Source organism: Chelonia mydas, chromosome 6, assembly GCF_015237465.2.
Source record: "Chelonia mydas isolate rCheMyd1 chromosome 6, rCheMyd1.pri.v2, whole genome shotgun sequence".
Classification (NCBI taxonomy): domain Eukaryota; kingdom Metazoa; phylum Chordata; order Testudines; family Cheloniidae; genus Chelonia; species Chelonia mydas.
In genome coordinates, this window is record NC_051246.2 from 4653553 (window position 1) to 4664211 (window position 10659).

General features: G+C 43.9%; 1 protein-coding gene across 1 annotated transcript; it reads left to right on the forward strand.

Annotated features, from left to right (window-relative positions):
* The first annotated feature begins 3495 nt into the window (after positions 1 to 3495).
* LOC102933189 (olfactory receptor-like protein OLF1) lies at positions 3496 to 4456 on the forward strand. Its single transcript, XM_037898948.2, has one exon. The coding sequence runs from the start codon at positions 3496 to 3498 to the stop codon at positions 4432 to 4434; it is 939 nt and encodes a 312-aa protein (XP_037754876.1). The 3' UTR covers positions 4435 to 4456.
* Positions 4457 to 10659: the final 6203 nt, after the last annotated feature.

Here is a 10659-nt window from a genome sequence, read left to right on the forward strand (position 1 = left end):
ATTATAAATAATAGGAATAAATAAAATTAAGAAAAGAATAATCGGGACAGAGTTGGGATGCTCGGAGTTATTTTGCAGCATCTTCGCAGATCTTCAGTGTTAACCTACTAATTTGGGGAATATCCTCCTTTTTGCAGCCTGCCCTGCCCTTGGCATTTTCACTGAGGACTGCCCCAGGCACCTCCGGATCACAGGAAGGAGAAAGCCAGAAGGAGGATTTATGAGCATGAGTTTTAGAGGAAGTAGGGGCACAGTGTTTCCTGGACACAGACCTGGGGTGACGGACTTGGGAATTTCTGAATACAGAGATTGTTGGCTGTAGGTTTTTTCTACAGGTATTCAGGGAATCAGGACTTTGCGTACATTCTTTGTAACCCCTCGTCCAAGGATTATAGCAAAGACTATAGCTTACTTGGATCATCAATTTTTCCTCCTAATACAATCAATCCTGCAATGCCTCACAGGTTGGCACCACTTAGGAGAAGGGGGCACCGATACGCTCTGGAGCACTGATAATACCAGGAAAGCCTGAACACCCATAGGGTATAAGTTCTGCTACCATAGTGAAGAAGGGAAGAGTCATCACTGGGCCTGTCAGGGATCTACTTGTGGGGAGGTGATGACCACATTGTCCTTGTGCATCTTCAGCCACGGATTATTGCATGGGCCCATTCATTGGGGGACCTCACCCTTTCATGTCAATCAAACACTATTGTCATCAACTCAGACTAATCAGCAGCTGTGTCACAACCTTGTAATGCCTTGCTGAAGTGGCTTCCACCTAGGCCACTCACAAACAACCATCTAGCATGCAAATCACACCCTGAGCATGTGTGTGTAACTACAGCCTGACCAGGAATAATTGGGTTACTCTCAGGCTCTCACCACCCTTGGTTATACTGCAGGTGGACCCCAACACGCTCCCTATTCTTTGATTTCGCTCCAGAAATGGATGTCCTGTGCTCCCCAGTCCTCTCCTGGACAATACAAGGTACATTGTCCATTATTTCTTTAATAGCAGTAACATGCATACAACTTAGCTTCTCAGACACTTCTATTTAAATGCACTGGACCAGATAAAACAATAAAACAAACTTAATTGACTACAAAGACAGATTTTAAGTGAGTGCAAGTAAGGAAGCATAGAAGTCAGACATGGCTACAAGAAAAATAAAGCTATAATGAAACTTGTGCTTAAGTTAACAAATGATGTGAAATTCAAAGCGAAACTTTCCTCACCACATGCTTTCAGCAGTCTTGCTGACCAAACTTCTTAGGTCAGGAACCATCCCCCAGTCCAATGGCTGACTCCTTTATCCCTTTATTCAGACGCAATTAATCAATGCGGGGGAGGGGGAAGAGAGAGAGAGAGAGAGAGAGAGAGAGCAGGGCCTTGGGATGTCTGCCTCTTCTTTTTATAGTCCTACCCACCCTTTGAGAAACATTTCCACCTGGTTACCAGAAGACAAAATGTCTATGTAGAAGGATATTCCCTGCTGCTTTTTCCTCACCTTTTTAGGCTACCTTTGTTTCCCTTCCTGTTTGACAACTCTTGTTTTACTGTTTAGATACAAAATTAAGCAGAGCACACGTTTCTTTGTTTAAGATAGACCAGTTTGCCAGCCTTAGTTTGCAATATGTATTACAACATGATAAAGTGTCATATTATAACTTCACATACATTATCAAAAAATCTGTCTTAATATTTGTGGTGAGAGCATGACTATTTCTAGTTGACTCATAGATTTATTTGGCATATTAAAGCAGAGCTTTGTGTGCAGATAATATGCATGCAAGAGGGATAGTTTGTGAACTGAAGAAGTCCATATCATGGTGTGGTTTCCTCCTGAGCTCCTCAGGTCACCATGTGGTCTTCATCAGGCAAAAATGAGTGAATCTATCTTTCCTATTTTGGAGAGTAACCTAGAAGGAAAGGACATAGAATACCATGGTGATTGGCATTCTAAAAATAGATGGGCAATCTGGAGTACTCTTACTTTTTTTACAGGTTTTACATTCGACCTATTTGGACCAGGACAGTGAGGTGATTCTGAAATTTGGAATGACTGAGAAGATATCCGCTACACCTGCAAAGAATTAGGACTTTTCTGTTCCTTGATTCCAAATTTCTTCCTAAGGCTGTTTGAAAATTTTTCTTGAGATTTTTTATGATGGGTAATTGGATTTTCTTTTTTACTATTTTTTCCATGAAATTATCTTTTCCCTGGAAACTATCAGCATTCCATAAAAACACCAAACACCCCTCTTCCCTAAACCATGGCTTTGGGACTCTGGTGAAGTTCCAGAGCATTTCAGCAAGAGGAGAGATCATCATGCATCATGGGGGATGTAGTCCAACCTGGGAGCCAGGATCATGGAAGAGATTGGTGCTGTGTGGTATCTGATGCACCCCTATAGTATTTCCGAGCAAAAAGATTTCGGTCTCCACAAAAACAAAACAACAACACTTTATGGATCAGCTCTACACTGTACTTGGCTTGCACTGAAAAAATCAGGATGAAATACACCACTAACCTCATACTCTGTAACTCCAGTAGAAATTGCATCATTTAATAACACAGTAGGGAAGAGTAGGACAAATTAATCCCCAGGGCACCAATTACACCAAAGTGACTTTGGGTCACTGATTCCGTTAATTAAGTGTCATGGCTCTCTGAACTCAGGTATTCCCAGTTGCTTCAGGAATCATGTCCCATAGATCACACGTCTCAGTATAAAATTTCGTGAATGCTCCTAATTGGCAGTTTCTTTTGATGGGGAAATGCCACCACATCTCTATCTCTCTTCTCAGCAGGTACGTGCTATTTTCCCGAATTACAGTCACACACACACACGCAGACACCATGGGGATCAGCAGGTATTAAATTCCAGACCTCCAGCACTAAAAGCATCAGCCCGAACTCCGACCCCTTCAGCTAAAGGAGCGACCTCATGGGTTGGAAAAAAATAGGTAATTAAAAAAATCACTGAAGCCAGGGCTACCCATGATGTCACTGGGTTTCATACAGGCTCAAGTAAATGCCAAAAAGCTTAATTAGCACAGTAAGCAACTTTACCCCGAATGGACGTGCCAAGAAACAGAGCTCCCCTTGCCCAAAGAGGGTGGAAAGATTGATACTCCTTTACTATCACCCCTTCTTTAGCTAAGGAATAATCCCTTCAGACTGATTCTCTCACAGCAGAGTCACAAGTCATTGTTTTGTGTTTGGATTAGTGAACAGGAGTGTGTGTGTGGTAGGACATGATTAACCTGCGTGTCATTGTATTTGCACAGTGTTTGCATCTTATCGAACACCTGGAATGACCAGCTGTGAACATCTGGCTCTGTGGACTAAGCCCTTCCCGGAGCGGGTACTGATGTCCACTAAGAAATTGATCTCTGTCTTCACTTCTTTCTTTACAGAGAAGGGGCAGGTTTTCTGCACCATTCACCTGCCCATATCTCTGTAGCAGCCTCATCTCTGTTCAGAGGAGATGGAAAGGGGAAATTACTCGGAGGTGATTGAGTTCATTCTCTCAGGACTGACAGATCGTCCGGAGCTGCAGCTTCCCCTGTTCGGGGTGTTCCTACTGATATATGTTATAACCCTGGTGGGGAATGGGGGGATGATCTTGTTAATCACGACTGATCCCCGACTCCACACCTCCATGTACTTTTTCCTCAGGAATTTGTCTTTCTGTGACCTCTGCCTTTCCTCGACAATTTCTCCGAAGATGCTGCTGAATTTATTAGCCGAAAGGAAAAGCATTTCTTATACTGACTGCGCTCTGCAAATGTCTCTCTCTATCGCTTTTGCAGATATTGAGGGCTTCTTGCTGACTGTCATGGCGTATGACCGTTATGTGGCCATCTGTAACCCACTGCTCTATACAGTCACCATGTCCAGGCAGCTTTGTAAACAGCTGGTGGCTGGGGTGTATGCTGTGGGGTTGGTGGATTCAATGATTCCCACATGTGTTACATTTCGGCTGTCATTCTGTAGTTCGAACATCGTCAATCATTTCTTCTGTGACATCCCCCCGCTGCTGGCGCTCTCCTGTTCTGACACACGCATCAATGAGATTATGATGTTTGCTTTCACGTTGTGCATTACAGTGAGCATCTTTGTGACCATCCTCCTCTCCTATGTCTATATCACCTCCACCATCCTGCAGATCAGCTCCGCCGAGGGCCGGCGCAAAGCCTTCTCCACCTGCTCTTTCCACTTGACTGCGGTGGTCCTGTTTTATGGCACCCAACTCTTCATGTATTTACGTCCCACCTCCAGCTATTCCATGGACACAGACAAAATAGTCTCAGTGTTTTACTCGCTGGTGATCCCCATGTTGAACCCCCTCATCTACAGCCTGAGGAACACGGAGGTGAAGGACGCCCTGAGGAGAGCAATGAATAAACTGCTAACCAATTCTTGAATCTGTTTAACTCAGTCCTGGTTTAGTGATGGGGAGTGGAAACAGGTGAATTCAATTCCCATCCCATTACAATATAATTTCGCAGAGCCCATGGGAATATTGTTCATTATTATATTGTTATTATTATTAATTTGTTTGTATTCCAATGAGGCCTACAGGCCCCAACTAAAATCAGGGCTTTATTAGGCTATTACCCCATCAAAATTCCAGTAGGCACCTGTTTCAGATGTGTGAATATTTGTGACGTGCTTCAAAAATATAGAAGTATTTGTATTGGGGAAGAAGATGAGGGCATCTAATCTTTCTCCTTCTGCTTTGTAGTGGGTTTGGTTTTTGTTATGCAGTTGCAAGTATGAAGTGTGTGGTTTCCATGGCTGAACTAAAGGGAGTTTTGCACACCCTCCTGATATTCTGCAGCCCTTTATGTCCTCTGTGGGGTTCTTGTGTAGATTTTCACCTCGTTTCTATCCATGCATGTGGAGGAGAAAGGTGATTTCCATCAAAATGGCATTTATTTTAAGTTTAGGGAGCAACAAAATAAGTAAAAACAAGGGTAACATATCCAAAAGAGAACATGGTGTGTGTGCATCCTCTGTGAGAATCTGCACTGAACTGAATACAAAATATTATGGAAAAGGTGAGTTTTCTCGAGCACATAAATTAAACAGAAAGAAAAAGTCATATCAGACACTCGATGTTTATACCACAAGAGCAGGTTCGCTATGAGGTCTTACTCTTAGTTCTTAGTACTATGGACTCTGAAGAATAGGGATTCTGGGAATTGTACAGCTCGGGTTACGGAGATTGAGAAATGGATAGAGCTGGGCCAATAGCTGAGTTTTGAGTTCATGGGTGGTTACAAAAAATTGAAAAACAAATTCAGTTCAACCTGAACCAAATCTGAAAATTCCTTAAATGTTTGGCAAATTAAAAATATTGACAGAAATGTCCTGTGGGGTAGAAGGAACTATTTAGCATGACCAGAAATGGAACATTTCCTTTCTTCCTGGATACTTTTCGATGTCAAAACAAAGACAATGTTGGGCCACACTGACAAAAGTGATGGGAAAGGAAGAGGCGGCAATGGTGCTGCTTCCCTTGTAGACTTTAACCCAGTGATTAGATCACTCCCGTTGATAGTGGGAGATCCCGGTCAATCCTCCCTCTCTCTGATGGGGAGAAACAATTTGAAAGTGGGTCTCACACATTGCCGGACAGGATCCTGGCGACTGGGCTATGTTCTGTCCTGCATGATTCTCAGACTTGGTGTACGCTACTTGTGTAAAATGATCTAAGTTACACTACTTCAAGTTGACTAAGTTAGTCTGACTTATAGTGGTGTCCACACCGTGCTAAGTCAATCGGAGAGTTACGTAACTGAAGTAGTGTAAAACAGATCATCCGACAGAGTAGGTGTAGACCAGCCCTGAGAAAGATCCATTGTGGAACATAGTGTCTGAGTGAGGTGGAGTACAGACTTCAACAGGTGGGAGCTCTACCATCGATTTAGCATGTCTTCCCCAGACTTACTTAATCAATACCATTTCATATATCGCAGTAGTCCCGATTTAGCCAGTTGTGTAGATATCGCCTCAGTCTCTCCTCTTGAAGCTGTTGCATTGTGGATAAAACACGGGAAGAATCACAGGGCCAGAAAGAGAGAATGACTCCAATAGACAAGTGGTTCTGGGCACCAACATGCTCAACTTCATGTCTCTGTTACAATGGTTTTTTAATTATTTTTCCACCGTAGAACAACCTTGAAAGGAGAGATTGAGAGCAACCCAGACTGGAATAGCACATCACTCATGGGCTTTGATGCTTTCTGCAAATACAGGAAACCCAAGTGCACATCTTTGCCCAGCACTGGACAGAAGGGGGAATTGAACCTGGATCTCCCACCTCACAGGTGAACAGCTTAACAATTGAGCTAAAAATTACAAAGAGAGGGAGCATCACCACCTCCTACCAGTGGCTGCTTTGCGACTGGCACCTAAATCCTCCTACCCACACACATTGTTTTGGGACAAGACTATGAGGAGACTTAGTAACACATTTGTGAATAGTTTCAGGTTAACCCACAATGGCATTGTTTTTTTCCAATAAATTATTAATAAATTTAATAGTGAATAGTGCAAGTTCATGCATTTAGGCATTAATAAGAAGATTTTTTGTTATAAACTGGGGACACATCACTTGGAAGTAACAGAGGAGGAGAAGGACCTCATAGTAGTGGTTGACCGCAGGATGACTATAAGCCACCAATGTGATATGTCTGTGAAAAAAAGCTAATGAGATCTTGGGATGCATCAGGCGAGGTATTTCCAGTAGATATAAGGAGGTGTTAGTATCATTATCCAAGGCACTAATGAGACCTCCTCTGGAATATTGTGTGCAGTTCTGGTCTCCTATGTTTAAGAAAGATGAATTCAAACTGGAGCAGGTACAGAGAAGGGCTACTAGGATGATCCGAGAAATGGAAAACCTGTCTTATGAAAGGAAACTCAAGAAGTTTGCCTTGTTTAGCCTAACCAAAAGAAGGCTGATGGGAGATATGATTGCTCTGTATAAATCTATCAGAGGGATAAATACCGTAGAGGGAGAGGAATTATTTAAGCTCAATACCAATGTGGACACAAGAACAAATGGCTATAAAGTGGCCATCAGGAAGTTTTGACTTGAAATTACACAGAGGTTTCTAACCATCAGAGGAGTGAAGTTCTGGAACAGCCTTGGGGAAGCAATGGGGTCCAAAGACTTATCTGGCTTTAAGATTAAACTCAATAAGTTTACATAGGAGATGATATGATGTGATAGCCTAATTTTGGCAATTAATTGATCTTCAACTATTAGCAGTGGATATGCCCAATGGCCTGTGATGGGATGTTAGATGGGGTGGGATCTGAGTTACTACAGAGAATTCTTTCCTGGGTGCCTGGCTGGTGAGTCTTGCCCATGTGCTTAGGGTTTAGCTGATCTCCATATTTGTGACTGAGAAGGAATTTTCTTCCAGGGCAGATTGTCAGAGGGGGTTTTCGCCTTCCTCTGTAGCATGGGGCACGGGTCACTTGCTGGAGAATTCTCTGCACCTCAAAGTCTTTCAACCACAATTTGAGGACTTCAATAGCACAGACAGAGGTCAGAGCTTTGTTACAGGAGTGGGTGGGTGAAATTCTGTGGCCTGCATTGTACAGGAGGTGAGACTAGACAATCATAATAGTCCCTTCTGACTTTAAAGTCTATGATTCTATGATTAGTCCAGAAGAAATTCACCCATTTCTAGATACTTTCATGTTCCAACGCTGGGAAATTACATAAAAAGACTTTTGGAGAGGTGACCAACACATGAAGTGGAATACAGTCACCTCAGTTTCGTATCATATTCAAAAGGCATCATGGGAGAGAGAGCGATCCAGACCAGCTTATGCTCTGGCCCTCTGTGTTCCATTTCACAAGGAAGGCAACAACATTAATGGCATGTGCGGTGCACAGCTGTAGTACTGGGAGCAAAGATGTTACAGGGAGCAAATCTCAAAGTAATCCCAGAAAGCAGCTCCAGAGGTATTAAGGGTAACAATGGTGTTGTTAGCAAGCAGGAAAAATTCGACTCTTAGTCTGATTTTTACAGTTCTGAGAAGGTATAGCTTCTGCCCCAAAGTCACTGTATGTGAAGGGAGGAAAAACAAAGAGGTACCACCAAGTCATGGGCAAACAAGTCAATTTCAGAGCATTTCAGCCTTTAATTGAAATGACAGTAGGCCATTCATGGGAAGGGAAGTAAGGAATAATCCTGAGAGGAGAAAATTTAACTTTTCTGAACATATTTACCACTCAAAAGAAGGAACGAATTTTATCAAGGGAGGGAGAAGAGTGACAGGAAAAGGACAGAAAAATCACTTCAATAGGAAGGTGGAAAGCTCCCACATCCATTCAGGGCATTTGTATACTAAGGCCATTACACTGACTCAGCTATGATGGTCAGCAGTACCACAGTGTAGATGCTTTCCACATTGATGGAAGGGGTTTTTCCATTGATGTAGTTAATCCAGGTCTCCGAGAGGCAGTAGCTACAACAGTGGAAGAATTACACTGAGGGTGAGTACAAGCTCACTGCCTCGCACAGAGTATGAAAAGATTCCCCCTCCTCCCCCCCCCCCGTGCGACAGAGCTCTATTGATCTATTTTTTAAGCACAAACCAGTCCTCAGAGAAGCTGCCGATGGAAAAGACCAGTTGGGAAATCTAGTCCTATCTCCCTGCCATGGCAGCAGAATCCTCTTCGCTTCTTTTTGTTCAGGCTCGTTGGAAATATTCTAGCTGTCCGAGCTTCCCCGTAGAGATTCTTCTGTACTCTGATTGAGCTCAGTGTCAGGCTGTGTGTGTGTAGTGGGCACTCTGTGTGTGTGTGTGTTTGGTGTGCATTGGGCACTATGTGTGTGCATGTGGTGGGGGTACACAGGAGCTGAATGTCAAGTGGAGGCAGATGTGTGTCCCTTGCCCTGCCCAGTGCTCAGGCTGGCGTCCCCCCTCCCCCCCCAGTGCAGGGCACCTTGTGCGATCATAGAATCACAGGACTGGAACGGACCTCGGGAGGTCATCTAGTCCACTCCCCTGCACTCATGGCAGTTCTAAGTATAATCTATACCATCCCTGACAGGTGTTTGTCTAACATGCTCTTAAAAATCTCCAATGGTGCAGATTCCAAAACCATCCTGGGCAAGTTATTCCAGTACTTAGCCATTCTCACTGTTGGGATGTATTTCCTAACGTCCAATCTAAACTGCACTTGCTGCAATTGAAGTCCATCGGTTATGTATGGAGGGTGTACAGTATCTCAAAGGTAATGAAATATTCGGCAATATCACTGGACTCATCATACTGCGGACATAGTCGCTCCTATTTGGGTATTTTGGGGAAGTGGGGCCAGCTCCTGGAGGGTTTTGTCTCTTCCACTCCATAACAGCCAGTTCATGCTTCTGGGCCTCAATCTGGGCCTGTATTTCTCTGTCTCTTAACCCCAGGGCTCATTGTAACTGGCTTCCTCAGCTTCCAGAGTCCTTCTGTGTGAAGTTGCCTCTGCTTCTTTGAGCTTCAATGGAAACTCCTGGTCCTTAGCCTTCTCTTCTGTTTCCCGTCTGGCCAGCTCTAGTTTAGCAGTTGTCTCACTGGTAGTCATTTCCCTGCTTTTTTCTGCTGGGCCACACCCCTCTGCAGTTCACTGAAACTAAGATTCACTTAGCTCAGGGGTTTCTTTGTTAACAGAGGCTTTTCCAGCACCCAGTGTTCAGTCTTTCTGGGCATTTTGCAACTTGTGCACTTCTAGCTTCTTCTGATCTTCACTCTTACTTATTTTGCTTATTTTTCTGTCCCTATTTCCCTTATCTGAAATGAGCAAACAGAAAATAACAAACCAGTAACCACTTTGTCTGTTCTCCACCCACCACACCCAAAACTGACTTAAAATCACTACTAATGTCTCAAAGCAATCCACTGTGCACAGATCATGCTCCACAAGAGCTTAGATACTCTCCCTCTTGTGGGTGGAAACCCCTTCACCGCAGAAGAGAGAAGGGGTAGAACGTCACAGTCTGTTTCACGGACTATAAATGATAGGAAATAAATAAAATTAACAGAAGAATCGGAAGGAAGCTCACCTGCTCTGAGATATTTTGTAGCAGCATCTGCAGAAATGCTGCAGAGATCTTCAGTGTTAACCACCAGTTTGAGGAATATCCTCCTTTTGGCAGCCTGCCCTGACTTTGGCATTTTCACTGATGACTGCCCCAGGCACCTCTGGGTCACAGGAGGCACAGAAGCCAGGACGAGGCATTATGAGCATGACTCCTAGAGGAAGTAGGGGCACCGTGTTTCCTGGGCACAGAGCTGGAGTGACAGACTTCAGAGTTTCTGAATACAGAGAACGGGGTACAACTCAGGAGAAGGGGGTACTGATATGCCCTGGAGCACTGATAATACTAGCCAAGCCTACACAACCGAGGGGGTTAATTTCTGCTACCATAGTGAAGAAGAGAAGAGTCATCACTGGGCCTGCCATGGATCTCCTTGGGGGGAGGAGATGACCACAATGTCCTTGTGCATCTGCAGCCATGGATCAATGCATGGGCCCATCCCTGTGGTGACTTCAAAGGTGTGACGCTGACTGACAGGAGTGTTTGATTGACATGAAAGGGTGGTGTTACTGGGATATTTTCTAGGTTGTTGGCTG